We start from the raw sequence: 21,882 nt of genomic DNA on the forward strand, positions 1-21,882 counted from the left end.
AAGAACAAAGGTATTCGAGTTCCCTTGAGAAATAACTAGCAATTTTGGGGCAATACAGTATCAAAACAGCTGGATGTCTCAGTCAATGACAGAGGATTGATTTAGTTGGCTATGCTAATTTTCTGCAGAGAAATTCATAGAAGTTGCCTCTTTCAAAGGAATGTTAAAAATGTTCAGCAAAGTTATAAATAAAGATGCTTTGAAAAAAGGAGAAGATTAACAATTTTCATTTGGGACAAGAATTTTGAGTGAATCAAATAAATTATATAGTAAATATTTTGACAGCAATCTAAACTGATACTTTAATATTTCAAAGATAAGTACAAAATTGAGTTAAATAATTTAAGATTTATTCCAAGGGCATCACAGACCTGAGAGGAAAAGAACCTTTAAGGGTAAAATTCTAATTACAGATCCAGAGCACTTGGTGTGTATCTTTAAAAACAAAACAACAACAACCATAAAATTGGTAGAATTGTAAGACTTACAGCAAAAATAATCTTGACATTATTATTATATGTGAGGCTGATTAAATCCATACTGGATTATGGGTGTCAAGCATTTGAAGCAGCATACAATTTCAAGTTAAAGAAACTAGACATAATTCAGGGTGAAGTTTTAAAAGCATGTTGTCTACATCACCAGCAAATGTTTTACGGATACTCTATGGAGAAAGCGACTGAGATTTTAGGAGGAAGAATCTCAATATTTATTTCTGGTGTAAATTTAAATCAAGAGGCTCAACCCTCGGACTCAACAGCACAAGCAAATGGGAAGTTGCCCTAAATGGGCAGCCAAGGATCCCCCGACAGGGAAATTCTTGAGTAAGGCAGGGTTGGCTTAGGAAACTCTATGCCACCCACTCCTCACTTTCTCCACATAGGAGGAGGGAGTACCAGGGACAGGGCTGAGTGCACAAAACTGCTATGAGAGTGTGGGATTGTATGGGATTATCACAGCCCCCGTAACTTTAAGCAGCCCTTTGGCTGCTCTAAATTATGCCACAAGCCATTTCAGATCCTTGGATAGGAGGAGTAAAAAGATGTCTTAAAGCCACCTTCCCTGCATCTCATCTTCATCAAGCCTAAACTTAGCACAGATGAGCATTGAGCCTTCAGGACTTTTAAAAAGGTGTTAGTAATGTGAATAAAAGAAAATTTGATACTTTTTAAAAGGGGGAGGGAAATTAGAAACATTTAGCAAAACTTGCACTTTAAGAATGAAATGACTGTTAGAAATGAGAGTGTGAATATATCATTGTGATTATTCATAAATAGAAACCAACAATGTAGTATGTGAGAAACTGACAAATCAAACAGGTGATGAACACAAAGAAAACATGGTCTCCAAGGCTATTTCTTTGCAAATAACTGCAGAGAAAAAAAGATATGAAGCAAGGAAAATATTTACTGATAATCAGGGTTGTTTCACCATGGCAATATTTAGGGAAGTAACAGTTGACAAAGGTAAAAAAGTCCATTTCTTCTAACAATAAAAAAGGAAATGTATTAGAATTTGGAAAGCTATATTATCCCTGGAGCCACCCTGCTTCACTGTAGAGTTTCTGCCTAGTACTTTCCCTACTCCACAGTCTGCATGGCTCCCTGCTACAGTTTCAGATAATGATACATATCTTCACTAAAGTCACAATGAACCACCTGATTTTGCAGTTTTCATTCAGGCATAACGCCCAGTGATTCTAAATCAGTAGGAGTTTTCCTGAATAAGAACTGCAGAATCTAGACTGAAAAGGGCAAATGTCATTGGAAATAATGTTCAAATGTCAAGGGCTTTGGGCATTGTTTTGTATCCCCAATAACCTTTATTTCCCTATTGAAATGCAACTAATTTGTGTGTGTATGCTAGGATTACAGTGCAGATCTAAATGTGTCACGCTAACTGCCAGTCTAGAACTGACCTTTGCAAACCCAGCCTGGCTCTCCACGCAGAATAAAGATTAAAGTAATGACATTTTTTATACTAGAGATACAGGGCTTGCTAATCTGAGCTACATGGGCATACACAACTACAGGTCTGTCGCATCTTACGCGCATTTAACATGCGCGATTTCAACTTTACGCGGTCAGCAAAAACAAAAAAGAGAAAAACAACAATTTTAATACTATACCTGTAGTGCGGGCGATTTCGCCCGCCATTGAACTCAATGGGATTTTGGCTATACGTGGTTTTCGCTTTACACGCTAACCGCGGAACGGAACCCCTGCGTAAGATGAGACAGACCTGTATATATGTTGAAAAAACTGATACCATGCATGCATGTGCTCATTCACATAGCTTAGATTAAAATGAAGTTACTCTTGACTCAATCATATATAAGCAACAGCATCAGAAAATGTGTCAATATATTCTATAGCAACTTCTGAAATTTTATATCAAAAGTTTGAAGTAAGAATCTCTGCTACCCTATATGTACTGGCACAGACACACAACGAATTATGGACCCAATCCTACAATCCAGCGTGCATCTAGGGCGAACTCTACTGTGGCTTCCTCTAAATCCCACCCTGAATGGGATGTCCCAGAGTGTGAAGGGGAGTGCAGTGCAAGATAAAACAGCCAAGAATTGAGGTGAGAACCCAAAGGAGACTGGCCTGCTCACTACCCCATCTTCAGTTCCTTTGCAAAACTGGAACCCCATGGGACATGAGACTGCTTGCCACAGAGCTGGAACTCCTTCCTTCTATGGCACAGGCTCCTCTTCACACACAAATGTGGAAGGGACTGAATGACTTGTCTAAGCCAAAACATAAATCTGAGGCACAATGAGTAATAGAATCCTTTGTCCTGAGTCCTGGTCCCATGCTTTAACACAGACACCCTTCCTCCCCATTAACTGTTTTAGGAAAGAGCCATTGCTATTCTAAGGCTCCTGATCAAAAGAAATAATTTATAATTGTCACATGAACTAGCGAGTCAACTGTTCATACGCCGAGCATTTTCATTCTTATTGCTCATTTTCCTTTTACTCCTTGCTTCCTCTACCCCATCCCTCTCTGATGGTGGATAGGGCACAGATGGGAGTTAGGAGATCTGGATTCCATTCCTGCCTCTGCATCTGACTTCATGTGGCCTTGCCCAAGGCCACATGAACCCTTCTGATCCTCAGGTTCCCCATCCATAAAATGAGGATAATATAATGCTACCCATCTTTTGTAAAGCACTTTGAGATCTATGGATAAAATGCTTTTCATAAAGTATTAAGCACTATCATTATAATTATCTAACCTATAATGCTTCTAATCAATGTGGTAGCTATGAGTGGGATCTCTCCTTACAGTTTTGGAAGTGAAGTAGTACAGCATTAAGAACAGTGAATTTTAGTTTAGTGTATACTTAAAAGGGCAGTGTCAAAGCTGGTAGGGCATAAAATTAGATTTAGCAACTTTGTATTGTTTTGAGTGCATGCATACAAACCATATCTCTACTCTGCCTGCCAAGTTATTGTTAGCAGGATAGAAACCGAGGGTTTTTGTAGCATTCATATTATATTCCTAATATAAATTTCAAAATCTGTACAAACTGCTTTCAATGGAATTTTTGGGATAAGATTCAGTTTTAGGACTCAACCTTAATCTTTCAATGATATCTCTGAATTCCCATTCAATCAGTTGGTTTCTTGGGGCCTTTAGAGGATCAATGAACACTCACAAGGAACACTCAGTACTTTGCAGGGCTGGGCGCTTGGAAAGTAGCCTCGGTTATGCAAAAAACATCTGTTTGCAATACTGTTTCCAATAGGGTGACCAGATGTCCCGATTTTATAGGGACAGTCCCAATTTTTGGGTCTTTTTCTTATATAGGCTCCTATTACCCCCCACTCCCTGTCCCGATTTTTCACACTTGCTTTCTGGTCACCCTAGCTTCCAATCTATTAATTATTTTTTATCAAGATTAGGTTTACAGATAAGTTTAGAAAGTAAGGCTGGATTCTGGTATACATTTAGATGGGTTCCCAGCTGGCATTCAGCCACACATATTTACCATCTCACTATCATGCATTTCAAGAGGTTTGTATGTTTTTCCTTTTCAGCAGGGGTCAGAAATAAAAACAGTCTGATGGCCAACCCTTTGACACTACTGCAGTAGATCATTTTACATTCAATCAATGCAGCACAAATCTGAAATCATTCCATAAACAAAATACAAGTGTATTCAATTATTTTTACTTTGATACTCACCAAGCAAAGCAAAATCTCTGTCACAATAAATTGGGTAGTGTTCTTCATGAACAATAAAGGGACATCAGATCTTCCCTGGCTCATCAGCAGTGCACAATGACACAAAGGCAGTATGTAGATGTGGAGCCTTATTCAAGCAATACTCCCTTGGAAATAAATGGGAGTTTTGCCTGGGTAAAAAGTGCAGGATCAGGCTGATTTTAATCAAATCAGTCCAGTGTTTCATAAGAAAATATACTAAGGTTTAATAGAGCAAACATCTGTAAATAACTATGACATAACCATCAATCCATTACCATAGAAGATGAGTTCTAACCTGTTCTCAGCATCAGCACTGCATTTTGGAGACAGCAACTCAAAGGATTTTGTAAACTTCACCACCTGTCATATTAAAAAAAATCATTCTATCTGAACTTGGGATTTTTCATGAAAAATTACATACGTAGTCAGCAGCAATGTAATGTTTTATATATTAATTATATTTTTAGCCAGGGATCTTAGACTGACTGTTCAATCGCACATTCCTCAGGTGGACTATTCATGTTCAAAATTTACACTGCAATACAGAACATTAGCAAACTATAAAGATACTCAATTGATTTTTTCATACTCTTTCCCAAAATAGTATTTTTCCTAAAATGTTTTGCTACAGAATAGAGAGAGACTCCCAATGACTTCAAAGGACCAGCTCTTCATTCTATCACAGCCCATAACTGAAGCAGCTAAATAATCTGAAAAACAACCAAAAATAATCAGAGGAGAAACACATCAATTGACCAGATTAACTCCAACTGAACTTCCTCTAATATATGTAATATGGCCAGATAGTGTCAACAACTTTTAAGTATAACTTCCCATTTAAATCAATTGGTTAATTTCAGTGGGGAGTTGTTCTTAACAGCTGATGGCATGTTATGACCTATAGAGAATATTTCTGGCTTTAAACAGCTGGCACCAGGTGCCTCAATGACTTATACTTCCTCCAGTATATTGGAGTTATGATCCACAGACCTTGCAGAGACGCCCAATTATCAGACTTACAAAGAACCAGCATACATCCTTAAAGAAATGTTCAGTAGTCTGCAAGTGTCAGTGTTGCAGAGATTCTGTAAAGGCACAGGCTGAAATGGTGCATGAAATCAAATTCTTGATAAGAACTTTTATATTGTTAACCTCATGGTCTTTAACATAACTTTAGAGTAGAATCATTATTCCTTTGATAAGTGGACAGAATATTCCCCATTGCACCATCTTTTCTTGATATATGAACTTCAAATAAACATGGCTTTTTTATAAGTAATACCCACATTGTATTACCATGGGCTGTTCCAAGCTACAATTAATGCCATCTCCAGTGACACAAATTTGAATGTTTGCCAGGAGTTTATCTGCAGCTCACATCCCTGAAAGAACACGATGGAATGTATCCCATCCAACAGGCTATTTTCCAAAATCACAGTAATAACAATAATAATTAATAATACATTTACATATGGGCTCAGAAAAAAACATTTATCTTTAACTCTTACCCCACTTACAATTCCAGAAACTGCCAGTCAAATGAAATGTTTACAGAATGTAGGGGCCAGTCCTGCTGCCTCCTCTGTGGCTATGAAAGTCCCCAGATTCAACAGATCCAGTGCTGTTCCACTGGATGTGTGTGCAAAGAGGACACAGCCTAGCTCCACTGTCCCTCTCCCACTTTTCTACACAGAGGAAAATGTGGATGGGACAAAAGAGAACAGGAGAGAATGGAGATGGAGCACCCCCAGACAGGAGGGACGCAATAGAGGTGTAGAATGCTGTAGCCTCAGGGCAACAGCAACATGATTATGTGACAGGTTTCAGAGTAACAGCCGTGTTAGTCTGTATCCGCAAAAAGAAGAACAGGAGTACTTGTGGCACCTTAAAGACTAAGGTGCCACAAGTACTCCTGTTCTTCTTTTCATGATTATGTGATTAAATGTTCACACACACATGCACCCCTCCCCACCAAAAAAGTATTTTTACATGAAACCAAAATGTTGTCTATTTGAACAGAAAATACTTAAGGATTCAGGGAAATATTTGTGAATTTACATTTGAACAAAAATAAAAGATGAAAAACTACAAAAATAGTTACAAAGGCATTTAGTGACTATTTGCTGAAATGCATGCAGAATGAACTAGGTTCTAAAAGATGCACATTAAATAATTGGTTTATGGTTCTCTGGAACTGGTTCTGTATATTAAGGCTGCTTTCAAGCACCACCAATTCAGTAAGATATTTTCAAAAATGACAATTTTAGCAGTGAGTTTCAGGAAGATGATACAACAAAGACAGATTTTTTCCTTAGAGCAATTGCATTGTGGAGAAAAAGAAAACAGAAGACAAATGCTTTTAATCCATCTTAATTGTTTTTATAGCCACACCAGAATAGCAGTTTGCTTCTCAGTTAAATGCTGCTACCATCATGCAGGGACCGGGGGTCTCAAAAAAAAAAAAAAACCCCCAAACAAAAACAAACAGGCAATTATAACTGGATCACTCCTCTTGAAGTTAATTTCGTAAAGAACTTGGCATGACTACAGGAAATATATTTAGGTGAGCAAAAGGGACTATAAACAGATGGTGTGGTTTTGCCTTGATAAAAATAAATATGAAGTCTATATAACTTAAAATAAGAACTATATTGAAAAACATTCACTGTGCAATACGGTACTTACATTTTATATGTAAAAGCCTCATCATAATAAAAACAGACGTTATACCACTCATGTATTAGACCTTCTCTAAAATTTGAAGGACCACTTACTGGTGATTCAATGTCTTCCAGGAGTAACACTGAGCATCGTTCACACTTCAACAGAGTCTGGGCTCGATGCATGATTTTCTTAACAATTTTCTCTAAGTCTGTCTGTTCCTCAAAGAGGTCATTAACTACCTCCAGCAAAGCCTGCATAAGAGGACAGGAAATTATTACTTTGGTTGTAGAAACAACAATTAAATGATTTATTTGTACAGGTGTGCACTCTTTGGGTCTGATTCTGATCTCATTACATTGATGAAAATCTAGAGTAACTCCCCTGATGTCTTCATTCAAGCAAAATTCTTACTGATTTTAGTGACAACTGAATCAGTGAGAGTTCTTCTTGAGAAAAGAGTAAGAACTGAATAATGATGTCTGAGTTTGGCCCTACACAGGGCACAATCCAACTCTACTGCAGTCCACGGGATTTTTTCCATTCACTTCAATGGATTTTGGATTGGATACAAGAAGAGAGAGTTTCAAAGTTTCGTAGGAGTATTTAGCTACTAAGGTTAATATGCTTCATGATGGGATGGAAAACTCTGTCTTTTCATAACATGTCCGCATGTGCTAACCTATGGTCGGGTGGCCAAGATTTGTTTTAGAATATTATGATGATACCTGTAATAATCCTGCTTTACTCATTTATTTTAAAAAGTTCATTGCAATTTCAAACACAAGATATGAGACCTGGCTAGAGAGACAAGACATAAATATTTTTACATTAGATAGTCATGCTGATCCTGATTTTAAAATCAACTTTCATAAACCTTTACAAATAAGAATGAACCCATTTTCTCAATTAAAAATAGACATAAGATCTAATGAAAAGGTACCAGACATGCAAAAACATTCCACACGAACATTTTCCACTGAAGACAGGGAGGTATTTGAAGGTGATCTGCAAACTGGGAAAAAACATTGGACCAGATCCTCAACTGGTACAGGTAGGCATAGCTCCCTTGAAGTGGCTGTGTGCTGATTTACACTACCTGGAGATTTAGCCCCTTATATTTGCATTCTTTTTCTTCATTATGATGTGCAAAGGAGATCTGAAATGTATTTTGTTTTGTGTTTGCTAGTTTTTTCTAGAAATATCAGGAATATCCAGTCTTGCCTTCCCTGTTTTTGCGGGAGGCACTAGAGGACTGCAGCAGCAACTTTCTCAGCCCTCATTTGAAGGGACAAGAATGTTAAATCTTTCACAAAGGGGCAGATTCTGATCGCACTTAGAGTGGTCTACACACAGCTTGAGCTCTGATTTCACTATATCAGTTTAGAAACTAATTTAGTGAAATCAGTGTAACTCCCTTAATTGGGCAATTATTTCAGATTCGTATTCCTGTAACAATTTTGCTTAAATCAGTTCTTTACCAATTTAAGGTAAATTAAAATAGGGCACTCTTAATCTGAAATAAGAGTCTCCATATTTTAGTGCACCATTCTGCACTTGCTCAGCCTATAGTTGAACAGCTCCTGACTCCTGTCCAGGCTGCCTGTGTATGGCTTCATGAGCCATGGCATTAAGGGGTAGGCTGGGTCCCCAAGGATAACTATAGGCATTTCAATATCCCCAACGGTTATTTTCTGGTCCGGGAAGTAAGTCCCTTGCTGCAGCCGTTTAAACAGAGTAGTGCATAGGCCTGCACTAGTTTCGCTAAATCAATTTTAAAGCTATTTAGTCGAATTGGTGCTCAAATTGTGTGTAGACAAGATCTTATTAGCATCTTACGCTATAGGTATGTCTATACTGCAATGAAAAACCCGCAGCTGGCCCATGCCAGCCAACTTGGTCTCACAGGGCTTGGGCTCCAGGGCTGTTTCATTGCTGTGTAGACTGCTGGGCTTGGGCTGGAGCCCAAGCTCTGGGACCCATTTGTAAAACAGAAAATATAGATATATATTTTTAATTTACAAAAGCTGTCAGGCCTTTCTCATACTACATGAGACAGGGAGAAAAAGGCACAAACACAATAGTTCTTTCCTTCACAGGCAACATTTACTACTTAACTTATATCTGCACCTTAAGAGTAAATCTGATAGATAAAAGCCCAAATTTAAATTTACAGCTTAATCATGAGTTGAAAATATTTTTAAATGTAGTTTCCTTTTCTATTTTAAATATAATGGGCCAAATTCTTTTTAGTATAAATCAGTCAGGGATGTTGGAACAATTTTTATAGTGGGGGTGCTGAGACCCACTGAACCAAACATCTGACGAAGTGGGTATTCACCCACGAAAGCTTATGCTCCAATACGTCTGTTAGTCTATAAGGTGCCACAGGACTCTTTGTCGCTTTGAACCAAACGGTAAACCCTATATATAATGGAAACCACTTCAAGCCAAGAGGTGCGGCAGCCAGAACTCCTAGTTCCAGCACCTATGAATAAACTGAAGTCGCTGAAGTTATACTAGAGATGAATTTGGACCATTATTTTGTATCACTGCATACAGCACTTGCATTAAAGTGTCTCCATATCACTAAACATAGAAAAGAAAATTAGTAGTCTGAGCCCTGTTAATAAGAAAACTAGGTCCAAATGGGGAAAATCTTGATTTACATAGATTACAATCTAAATCATACAAGCTTTTCTATGTTGGCTTATTCAGGGTTTGCTGTATTGCCAAATCAAATTAAGGTCTATATTTACAAGACAATTTAATTACTTCAGTTTAATTGAATCCCATCTAAAAAAATAATAAAACAATTCAAACTGACAACCAGGATGATATTAAAATGAGCTTGCTTAAATGTCCATGTACATTTTGTCAAGCAACTTCCACAAAACTTTTCTTCAGATAATACATACAGCCACCACTGGGATGACAGGCCCCAAATTTAAGCCAATTTAAAATGTATATAATAAGGAATGCCTCCAGGAAAGTAAACTAGGCACGAAAACATAATCTACCAATAAATTTTAAAATAATAACTCATGTGTGACAGTGTACCCCATAAGGCTTTATGGGGAGGGGGTGCTTATAAATGTATGAATGACATAACTGGAATATGTTTTGTGCTGCCTGTGCCATGTAACATATCTCCGTAAAGGTTATGGTCTACTATATCTATTCATCCTATTTGTACACATATATCATTTTCTACTCAAGGTTAAGAATATGGGCTGTATGTTGGCTTGGTTTCTAAGTAAGCTCTGTGAGGCATTTGGTCAGCTTCTTTAGGAAGGAATTCGCCAGGTTAAGTACCTGATCAGGAAACACTTGGGGAACAATGCATCTTGGAATGCTCCAATCCACATGAGAAGTCTTCCTGGAGACATGCAAGATACCATGTGGACAATGGCTTCAGCCTGTAAAGACTGAGTCATGCAGGGACATGTGACTTGCCCAGGTGACCCCAGAACTCCATCTTGGAGCTGGACTTTGCATAGGAGGGAGGAGGGGGGGTCTCCACCCACAAGAGAGAGTCTATTTAAACCCGTGGGAGACCCCTCCATTTGGTCTTCAGCTGGCTAAAGAAGGAGGCTCTCCACCCCCACCAGGATACTTGAAGGAGACTGAAACAAAGGACAGTAACTACAGGGGGTGTGAGTGATTGCTGGACCCAGGCTAAAAGGAGATTAGCCTGTAAAAGGGAGTGCTCTGGAACTGGTGAGGAAATTATCTGTATTTAGTTTGATTAGGCATAGATTTGCGCATTTTATTTTATTTTGCTTGGTGACTTACTTTGTTCTGTCTGTTACTACTTTGAGCCACTTAAATCCTAATGTCTTTATTTAATAAAATCACTTTTTATTTAGTAATTTACTCAGAGTATGTATTAATACCTGGGGGAGCAAACAACTGTGCATATCTCTCTATCAGTGTTATAGAGGGCGAACAATTTATGAGTTTGCCCTGCATAAGCTTTATGCAGGGTAAAAAGGATTTATTTGGGTTTAGACCCCATTGGGAGTTGAACATCTGAGTGCTAAAGACAAGCACACTTCTGTAAGCTGTTTCAGGTAAACCTGCAGCTTTGGGACAAGTGATTCAGACCCTGTATCTGTGTTAGAGCCAGACAGGAGTGGCTGGCTCAGCAAGACAGGGTGCTGAAGTCCTGAGCTGGCAGGGAAAACAGAAGCAGGGGTAGTCTTTGCACATTGGGTGGCAGCTCCCAAGGGGGTTTCTGTGATCCAACCCGTCACATCATGAATGTGTAAAATAGCAACTGTACAAACCACCATTCCATTGTTCTGTGCTCTTCCTGCGACTCTAGAGTGTCACTGAACGCAGGTCACTATGGAGCTGCCAAATGGCAATGGATTTTGTTAATACTTACTTGAGGTTGAAATAGTGATCAAGAAAGGGAAGGATCTGTCTCTCCAGGACAATTCCCTAAGCTGCTCAATCCCCAGAAATTGCCATATTTTAATGAAGAGTGAGTGTGAAGCATTTAGGGGAGGGAAGGAGGTATTCAAGAGCCATGAAAAATCACCGTAATATTTTCCTGTTTAAAACTACCCATCTGGCTAAGGAGATTAAAATGAGGCTTCCTCCAGAGTCCTTTAAGGGTTTCCCTTCAGAGTGATCTGATGATTTCAAATGTTTTATTTTATTTGTTTACTTTTTTGTGCCACAACTTCATCAGAAATGTCAGCACGCCTCTATAAAAGGAAAACTTCACCACCAGTGTTTAGTCTCAAGAGAAAATAAGGTTTATATGACAGAGGATTTGGCTTCCATCAGCTCAGGTCTCAAAATTAAAGACTAGATTTTTTACCAATAATAAAGTACCACAGAGCAAAATACAGCTCTTGGCAATTCCTCCTCAATCTCTCCTATGTAGGTTTAGATAACATTAAAGAATTAATTGCAAATAGCTAAATCCCTGAGCAGCTTCAGTCACCATATTGTTAAAAAAACTACCACAAAAATGTCTCCTTCTCCCGTTCTCTCCCAAAACTGCTCTGGTCCATACTCAGATCTGTATAGGGGTAAAGACCTCATGACCTACAACCTAGAGCTCTAAGCTATTGGAAAGGGGAGACTCCTAGCTTCCCAATGGGACATAAAGCAAAGGTGTCTGGTCCTGTTAAATACCAAGATACTTATGATTACATTATTATATATACAAAAGCTAAGGATATGTCTACACTACGGAATTAATCCGAATTTATATAATTCGAATTTTGGAAACAGATTGTATAAAGTCGAATGTATGCGGCACACTAAGCACATTAATTCGGCGGTGTGTGTCCATGTACCGGGGCTAGCGTCGATTTCCAGAGCGTTGCACTGTGGGTAGCTATCCCATAGCTATCCCATAGTTCCCACAGTCTCCTCCGCCCACTGGAATTCTTAGTTGAGATCCTAATGCCTGATGGGGCCAAAAACATTGTCGCAGGTGGTTCTGGGTACATCCTCCCCTCTCTCCAGGGAAGCAATGGCAGACAACCATTTCGCGCCTTTTTCCTGGGTGAACAGTGCAGATGCCAAACCACGGCAAGCATGGAGCCTGTTCAGCTCAAGACAGCAGTCATGAACATTGTAAACACCTCACGCGTTATCGTGCAGTTTATGCTGAACCAGAACCTGCAAAACCAGGTGGCGAGGAGTAGGCTATGGCAGCGCGGCGGCGAGAGTGATGAGGACATGGACGTGGAATTCTATCAAACTGCGGGCCCCGGTGCTTTGGAAATCATGCTGTTAATGGGACAGGTTATAGCCACGGAATGCCGATTCTGGGCCCGGGAAACAAGCACAGACTGGTGGGACCGTATAGTGTTGCAGGTGTGGGATGATTCCCAGTGGCTGCGAAACTTTCGCATGCGTAAGGGCACTTTCATGGAACTTTGTGACTTGCTTTCCCCTGCTCTGAAGCGCCAGAATACCAAGATGAGAGCAGCCCTCACAGGTGAGAAGTGAGTGGCGATAGCCCTATGGAAGCTTGCAACGCCAGACAGCTACCGGTCAGTCGGGAATCAATTTGGAGTGGACAAATCTACTGTGGGGGCTGCTGTAATGCAAGTAGCCAAAGCAATCACTGAGCTGCTGCTATGAAAGGTAGTGACTCTGGGAAATGTGCAGGTCATAGTGGATGGCTTTGCTGCAATGGGATTCCCTAACTGTGGTGGGGCGATAGATGGAACCCATATCCCTATCTTGGCACCGGAGCACCAGGGTACCCAGTACATAAACCGCAAGGGGTACTTTTCAGTGGTGCTGCAAGCACTTGTGGATCACAAGGGACGTTTCACCAACATCAACGTGGGCTGGCCAGGAAGGGTTCATGACGCTCGCGTCTTCAGGAACACTACTCTGTTTAAACGGCTGCAGCAAGGGACTTACTTCCCGGACCAGAAAATAACCGTTGGGGATGTTGAAATGCCTATAGTTATCCTTGGGGACCCAGCCTACCCCTTAATGCCATGGCTCATGAAGCCATACACAGGCAGCCTGGACAGGAGTCAGGAGCTGTTCAACTACAGGCTGAGCAAGTGCAGAATGGTGGTAGAATGTGCATTTGGCCGTTTAAAAGGTCGCTGGCGATCGTTATTGACTCGCTCAGACCTCAGCCAAACCAATATCCCCATTGTTATTGCTGCTTGCTGTGTGCTCCACAATCTCTGTGAGAGTACGGGGGAGACCTTTATGGGGGGGGTGGGAAGCTGAGGCAAATCGCCTGGCTGCTGATTATGTGCAGCCAGACACCAGGGTGATTAGAAGATCACACAAGGAAGCGCTGCGCATCAGAGAAGCTTTGAAAACCAGTTTCATGACTGGCCAGGCTACAGTGTGAAAGTTCTGTTTGTTGAAAACCCGCCCCCCTTGATTGACTCATTCCCTGTAAGCAAACCACCCTCCCCCCTTAAATCACAGCTTGCTTTTAAAGGAAATAAAGTCACTATCGTTTAAAAATCATGTATTCTTTATTCATTGATTATAAACATAGGGAGAGAACCGATAAGATAACCCGGGTGAGGTTTGGGAGGAGGATAGGAGGGAAGTAAAAGCCCACTGAAAAAATTCAATATAATGACAGCCTTTTGGTTGGGCTGTCCACTGGGGTGGAGTGGGAGGGTGCACAGAGCCTCCCCCCCCACGTTCTTACACATCTGGGTGAGGAGGCTATGGAACATGGTGAGGGGGGAGGGAGGTTATACAGCGGCTGCAGCGGCACTCTGTTATCCTGCTGCCGTTCCTGAAGCTCCACCAGACGCTGGAGCATGTCCGTTTGATCATGCAGCAGCCCCAGCGTTGCAGCCTGCCACCTCTCATCTCGAGGGTCCCTCATGACCTCACGTTCACTGGCATCTTTCCTGTACTTAAATACCGTGTCCTTCCACTCATTCAAATGAGCTCTTTCACTGAGGGTGCATTCCATTATTTTCGAGAACATTTCGTCTCGCGTCCTCTTTCTCCGCCACCTTATCTGAGAGAGCCTTTGGGACGGAGGAGGGAGGCTTGAAAAATTTGCAGCTGCTGGAGGGATGGAAAAAAGGAGAGAAGTTTTTAAAAAGATAAATTTTACAGAACAATGCTTATACCCTTTCACGGTGAACAACACTATTCACATTACATAGCACGTGTGATTTCAGTACAAGGTCGCATTTTCCATCTTAATATTGAGTGCCTGTGGCTTTGGTGTTAGAGATCACAGACGCAGGTCCGGGCAACAGAATTCGGCTTGCATGCGGCCATGGTAAGCCATTGTCTTTCGGCTTCTGCGCCCTCCTTTCCCACATACCAAGCAAAGCCTGTTGACTGCTGCGGTTTTCCTGTTAACCTTCATCAGCAGAAAACAAATTAACCCCCCCCCCATCCAATTCTCTGGGATGATTGCTTTATCCCTCCCCCCACCGCATGACTGGTATCAGGGAAGATCCCTGCAGAAACCAAACTAACCCCCGCCCCTCCCCACCCGCCATGAATTATCTGGGATGATCGCTGTACCCCTCCCCCCACCGCGTGGCTGGTATCAAGGAAGATCCCTGCTAGCCAAAGGCGAAAAGCTCAACGCCAATTCCCACCCCCGCCCCACGCTTGGCTAACTGCAGGGAAGGATTTCTTTTCAGCCACAGGCAAACAGCCCAGTAGGAACAGCCACCTCTGTCCCCTTAATTAAATTCCCGTATTTCAACCAGGTTACCATGAGCAATATCACTCTCCTGAGGATTACACAGCGAGATAAAGAACGGATGTTGCTTGAATGTCAGCAAACACCGGGACCATACGCTGCCAGGCTTTGTCATGCAATGATATCAGATAACTTGCTACTAGCATGGTATGGTCAAGTGTCCTACCATGGAGGACGGAATAAGACTGCACTGCCCAGAAACCTTCTGCAAAGGCTTTTGGAGTACCTCCAGGACAGATTAATGGAGATGTCCCTGGAGGATTTCTGCTCCATCTCCAGACATGTTAACAGACTTTTCCAGTAGCTGGACTGGCCGCGAATGCATCCCAAGTCCTCAGGGCAAATTAATCATTAAAAAATGCTTGCTTTTAAACCATGTTTTATATTTTAAAAGGTAAACTCACCTGAGGTCCCTTCCATGGGGTCATGGTCTTGGGTACTGGCTTGGGAGGCTACTTCAGTCAGGCTGAGAAAAAGATCCTGGCTGTTGGGGAGAACGGAGTGCTTTGTGCTCTCCGCAACCACCTCCTCCTCCTCCTCCTCCTCCTCCCCGTCCGCAGAATCCTCAGGTGTGGCTGATGAGATTACCCCCGCCTCAGAATCCACGGTCAGAGGTGGGGTAGTGGTGGTGGCCCCCCCTAGAATTGCATGCAGCTCAGCGTAGAAGCGGCATGTCTGCGGCTCTGACCCGGAGCGACCGTTTGCCTCCTTTGTTTTCTGATAGGCTTGTCTGAACTCCTTGACTTTCACGCGGCACTGCTCTGAGTCCCTATTGTAGCCTCTCTCCATCATGCCCTTGGAGATTTTTTCAAAAGCTTTGGCATTTCGTCTTTTCAAACGAAGTTCTGCTAGCACTGAATCCTCTCCCCATATAGCGATCAGATCCAGTACCTCCCATACGGTCCATGATGGTGTTCTTTTTCGATTATCGGCCTGCATGGTTACCTGTGCTGATGAGCTATGGTCACCTGTGCTCTCCTGTGCTGGGCAAACAGGAAATGAAATTCAAATGTTCGCGGGACTTTTCCTGTCTACCTGGCCAGTGCATCCGAGTTCAGATTGCTGTCCAGAGCGGTCACAATGGTGCACTGTGGGATAGCTCCCGGAGGCCAATACCATCGAATTGCGGCCACACTAACCCTAATTCGAAATGATAATATCGATTTCGGTGCTACTCCGCTCATCGGGAAGGAGTACAGAAATCGATTTTAAGAGCCTTTATTTCGAAATAAATGGCTTCGTTGTGTGGACGGATGCAGGGTTAATTCGATTTAGCGCTGCTAAATTCGAATTAAACTCATAGTGTAGACCAGGCCTAAGATAACGTTTAAAGGTTTTAATACTTGTTCATTATAATTTCCCTCTCCTTACAAATCATGACTAGTTGGACACATAGGGTAAAATCTTGGCCCCATTGAACTCAATGAGAGTATTGAAGACAGGGAGTTTAGCTTTACAGGAGGAGAGATTTAAAAAAAAAAAAAATTAAAAAAACTCTCTAGAACATTTCCATGATCTTTTTTTTGAAAAATATGTGGTATGTACAGAATGCATAATGTTGTGGCTTTAAGGTTGTGGTTGTACTCCTTTGGGATACCCTGCATAACTCACTCCTGTAGACAAATTAAATATTAAAAATCCAGGATGCTAGAGGGTTGATATTTCTGGAATTTTTAAAAAGATCTGAAACTGTGGAAATGTAACTCATTCTATTCTGCAGAATGGGTTCGAAACACACCTATCTTAGAACAATAAACTCGAAATTGTCATCAGGAAACAAACATTTAACATCAAAAGCAAATTTTTCTACCACCATCTAAGCCTGTAGCCTCAAGGACATTCACCATCCACTTAAAAGGTTCTCTCTGGATTATTTTGAAATAAAACATAACTGGTTCCTTAAAACTGTCTGTTCTGGAATGTGAAGGAAAGAGAGATGTGACAGTGTTTGATAGCTGTCCAACGTGCTGCTCTCTACTTACTCTGCTTCTGTCATATTCCTTCCTTGAAGCAGCAAATAGCTGGGCGTTAGATATGGCAATTCCACAAAATGGGAGGTACATCTGCATCACCTGTTTCAAAGAGAAATTTTAGGTCATTAGGAAACACTATTGACCATAAGCATCCATATTATTTAGCAAGTGTCTGAGGACACTTGGCAACTCTCAGGAAGTGCTCTGTACCCTTAAAGTCTTCCATTATATAACTAAAAACAAAGCAAATTATCTGTGAATGGTCCCTAGAGATTAGGGGGAAAGAACTATTCCAAACATTAGCCCTCAAACCAAACCAGACTCAAAACTATTTGGATTTATGGATTCAGCTGGTGAGCATCTTTGCTATTATTCTGACACATCCATTGCAGGATTCTCAGCAAGTGTGGAAATCTGTCCTCAGGTGGAGACTGTATTAAAATCTTAAATGTTCTGGAGTTTCCCCAAGTCAAATCCATTAGAGCTGAGGGCACTCAGACCTGTACCAGGACTAAGCCCCATGGGTCTGAAAGTGATGCTGAAGGAGAGGAAGAAGACAACTAGACGGATATTGTAAGAGATCAGGGCTAGACAGAAAAAATCTATCATCAGTCTATCTTGACATCCTTGGAAGGAATAATTGATGATATGAATACAAAAAGAAACATACTGATGACAATAGTTTGGTTTTCTATATCCAATCAGACTTACATGTGAATGGCATAATGTCTACCTTGTTTACAAAACAAAGCACAAATAAAAATAACACTCTCTTGGAAAGTGGGGTTGAAATCTTGGAGGCCTACGTGAGCTCCCATAATCCATTAGTAAAAGGTACCCCAGCATAGATGGAAGCCTCAGGTCCAGTGATATTTACAGAACAGTTGTTGCTTAACCTGGTTGGTATTATGCCAACAGGGCCGGCTCTAACTTTTTTGCCTCCCCAGGCAAAAAAGAAGAGCGCCGCCCTGCTGAAATCCCCCCCCCCCCCGTGCCGCACTGCCTGAAGCCCCTGCCCCCTCTCCGAGCGCCACACCGCGCCAAGCCCCCGCCCCCCCTCCGAGCGCCGCCCGAAGCCCCACCCCCCCGAGCGCCGCACCGCCGAACCACAAAAAAATTAAATAAAAACAGGAGTGCCGCCCCGCCCCAAGGTGCCGCCCCAAGCACATGCTTGATTGGCTGGTGCCTGGAGCCAGCCCTGTATGCCAAGAACAACCTTTTGTGCAGTTGTTGACTGAGCAAAGTGAGGCATAACACTCAACTCAATCGCATTTCTCTGTTTGTCTGTAAAGACCATATCTGATCAATTCCAAAATTTCAGGGAACTTCCTAGTAATCAATGGGATGAACCCTATTGATTTGATTGATACTTCCCTTACCATTGTGTTGGTCCCATCCTGTCCATTTACTTGGTGTCATGTACTTCTGTACCAGACACAGACTAATTACAGTGCTTGCTTATACACACCAGATGTGTTCATCATAATCCTTTAATGCTCTGCCAGGTATGGCTGAAGTTCATTTAAATAAGGTATTTTACACAATGCTGCCAAGTGGCTGAACAGCATAGTACAATTTAGCATTCCCTTACACTTGGCCTTTGTACAAAGATGAGAATTCTGAGAGTATCTCCTGAAAAAATAGAGTTGCTCTGGTGTGTAGCAGCTATGAAACTGTGATGTCTTTGTTTTCTGTCTTTTTCACCTTTAAAGTAATCATTTGTTCTCATAGTTACTGCAGCTTGCAACAGAGAAGACACATACATACACACACACACACACTATTCTCTCTCAAAGACTCTACTTTTGTTCTTTCTTATAGTGTTTCTCCTTACACTAAAATGATGCATTTTAGACAGAAGCTATGTTTGCTCTTTAGAGCAATTGTTGCCTTCCCATTGATAATCTTCAAATGTATCAATTTTAACATTCTTTTCTACATTAAAAAAAATCCAAATTGGTAAGTTTGAATGCTTATGATCAGTGGGAAAGGCCATTCAAAATGAAAATGAAAAGTAAAAACACAACCGTAATGCATGAAAGTGCCAAAGAGACCAAAGGGAAGGGGCATGCCCTCACACTGACAGAGGCTTTTTATGCCTGGACAGAGGGGAGCTTGAAAAGGAAAACCTGCCACAGAAAGGTGTGGTGAACTGGAAGAAGGCAGCCCTGCCTCAGACAGCAGAGACAGGCTCTACAATAGGGAGACAGCAACAAGCCTCACTGCTCCAGAAGCTGCATGACCAAGCCTCAGAGCAGTATGCCCCACGGGGAGGGGCTGGAAGTAAACCCTTCTCTTTATTTTCCCACAGATGCCCCTTTGCCATAAGGGAAGAAAGAGGAGAGAGGACTTTTCTTTTGTTTGCTCCAAGAACCCCATTAGGTGTTTGCCAGAATGGGGAGAGAGAGAATTTTACATCTCTCCGTTTAGTTTTTGTTTAAAAAAATAAATAGAAAACTTAGTTAATAGTGATGCATCACTGAACACCATAGTCAGGGAAGAGATCTGGGTAGAAAAAAATTGCTTACAAGAAAAATTCTGACCTGAGATTCATGAGATTTGACTACTTTTAACCTATTACAATATATAATTTTTAGAACCAGTTTGGAACCTAGTCCTGCACCCATTAGAGTCAGGAGCAAAACTTCTATTCTAGACCAAGGTATTCAGACACCAGGGTGATGGGAGTGGTATAAGAAGACATATCATGTATTTTCAGGCATAACAAAAATGGTTGATAAGGACAAATTACCATCTGGTGAGATGGACAACCACTCAGCAGGCCTTATTCTCCATGGCTGTGCACCTTGTGCATAATCATTTGCATCTGTGAAAAGTTGGTATATAAAATGCTACTAACTGAGAAAAGTGGTGTTTTACACCCACTTTGCACAACCATAGATGACTACACAAGATGCAGTGCAATGGTATTGAAAACTTTATAATAAAGAATAAAATGAGTGAATAAAAGTTTACAATTAAGTGATATAATTCAATATCACATGGAGAAGAACCACCAGTGATTTAAAGCAATTATGCCACTTTTAAAAAGAGCGTTTGGCAAAACAAAAATCTGCTGCCACTCTTATTTTGTCTTTTCTGAGCCATATAGCTACTGCTGCTTAAACAGACTCTGGCAAAACTGTAATACAGTAATTGATACATCACTAATGGTTATTGAAATTTGTAAAAGGCTCTTCATTGCTAAATCACAGAGTGGAGTAGAACAAAGTTATCACATTTTGGCTTCAAATAAATAAATTAAATATGCATTTACAACTGCAATATCAAAACACCTGTTTTCTGATGCATTCTGTGACCCTTTAACAGACAGGAAACATTCAGAAGTACCATTACAGAAGCTAGACACTATGGCAATTGGCTCTATAAAAATATACAATGGTGTGCTGATTGCCCTTGTACATTTTAGCCAATTATTGTGAAGACTTGATAGTATACCAGATCCTTCAGTGGTTTTGCTCCCAAAAGAGAATGTAAGTGAATAGTTGAAGAAATGTCACTGATGGGTGAGTAATAAAAGTTCCTCTGGCACATCAACGTAAAAGAATATTGTATCATGCTTTGCCAGAATCTATTTAACTGTAAGGCACTCTAGTTACTAAAAAGCTTTTTCCTTAAATATAAGTGTCTTGTTTATAATAAACAGCATTAAACACTTCAGTGATGTCACAATCCACCATTTTTGACATCTGAATTCTCCAGCATGAAGTGGTGATCCAATAACAAAATATTGAGCTGTAGTATAACTAAATAAACGAGGCAGGAGGAGCAGACTGACTAGAAAGGAGGTTATAGATATGTTGTCAAAAAGCAGCAATGATGGGAAAGAACACAGAGAAAAATGACAGGTTCATTTTAATTTGCCTCAGTGTCACACAGGAACATTTTAAGAAGGAGCTGTTTTCCTGTGCCCTCTCTGCTGTCCTTTCTGCACTACAAAACAGGCTGAGAGAACTTACCTATCACAATCTGGGTCTGTGAATGTTTTACCAAACACTAAGGTTTTATTGCACAAGAAACTCTATCAGCTCATATCTGACATTAAAACTCTTAAAGGAGCTGCTGCTAACAAGTCGAAAGCTTGAGTAAGGAAAATATATTCTGTCTATGCTTGAAGGTGCAATAAATGGGGAGGCATAGCTATGGCCTATAGTCATGCCAATGGACTGACCATCAGTGTGAAATCCCTGGGGAAAATGCCGCTTATATACACCATTCCGCAACAGATGAAGTTACTCATCCTTGCTACATCCAATTACCAATCCAAAGCACAATTAGCAAGCATTTTTTCAATTTGGAGAAGTACTAGCAACATGAAAGGTAATTCCTTATGGGGGTAATTTCTTACCCTATCTAATTTGCACTAAAGGACTAGGAAACCCACTACAAATGCTTGAACTGTACACATTGTTCAGAAAGCAAATAAATACACTATTAAAAAAAATCTAATGACACACATTTACAAAATGTACTTTGTTCATTTATTTTTGCAACTGAAGCTTGGTTTTAATGGTTTATAATGGTACATCACAGCATAATGGCATCAGTAAATGCATGATAGCATATTCTGTAAAAATAATGTAATCTTAGTAATAAGCTGATCTAGCTAATCTGCTGAGAGGTGGAGCTAGAAAGCTTGTCTCTTTCACCAACAAGAGTTGGTCAAATAACAGATATTACCTCACTCACCTTGTCTCTTTAATACCCTGGGACCAGCATGGCTATAACAACACTCCAAATTTGGTTTTTACTCATCCTGACTCAAAAAGCAGACTCAGTGATACCATTTAAACGTTTCCTATATTCTTAAAAATAGGTG

The 21,882-nt window shown here is 40.9% G+C and overlaps 1 protein-coding gene across 1 annotated transcript in view; it reads right to left on the reverse strand.

Moving 5' to 3' along the window:
* PDE11A (phosphodiesterase 11A) overlaps positions 1–21,882 on the reverse strand; it is a 237,067-nt gene that overhangs the window by 112,505 nt on the left and 102,680 nt on the right. Inside the window, exons 3-5 of the mRNA XM_034785945.1 lie at positions 17,052–17,141; positions 6,995–7,135; positions 4,516–4,580 (exon numbers count right to left, since the gene is read on the reverse strand). Coding sequence (XP_034641836.1) covers positions 4,516–4,580; positions 6,995–7,135; positions 17,052–17,141 — 296 coding nt within the window. The remainder of the gene's footprint in view (positions 1–4,515; positions 4,581–6,994; positions 7,136–17,051; positions 17,142–21,882) is intronic.

Source organism: Trachemys scripta, chromosome 11, assembly GCF_013100865.1.
Source record: "Trachemys scripta elegans isolate TJP31775 chromosome 11, CAS_Tse_1.0, whole genome shotgun sequence".
In the NCBI taxonomy this organism is placed as follows: domain Eukaryota; kingdom Metazoa; phylum Chordata; order Testudines; family Emydidae; genus Trachemys; species Trachemys scripta.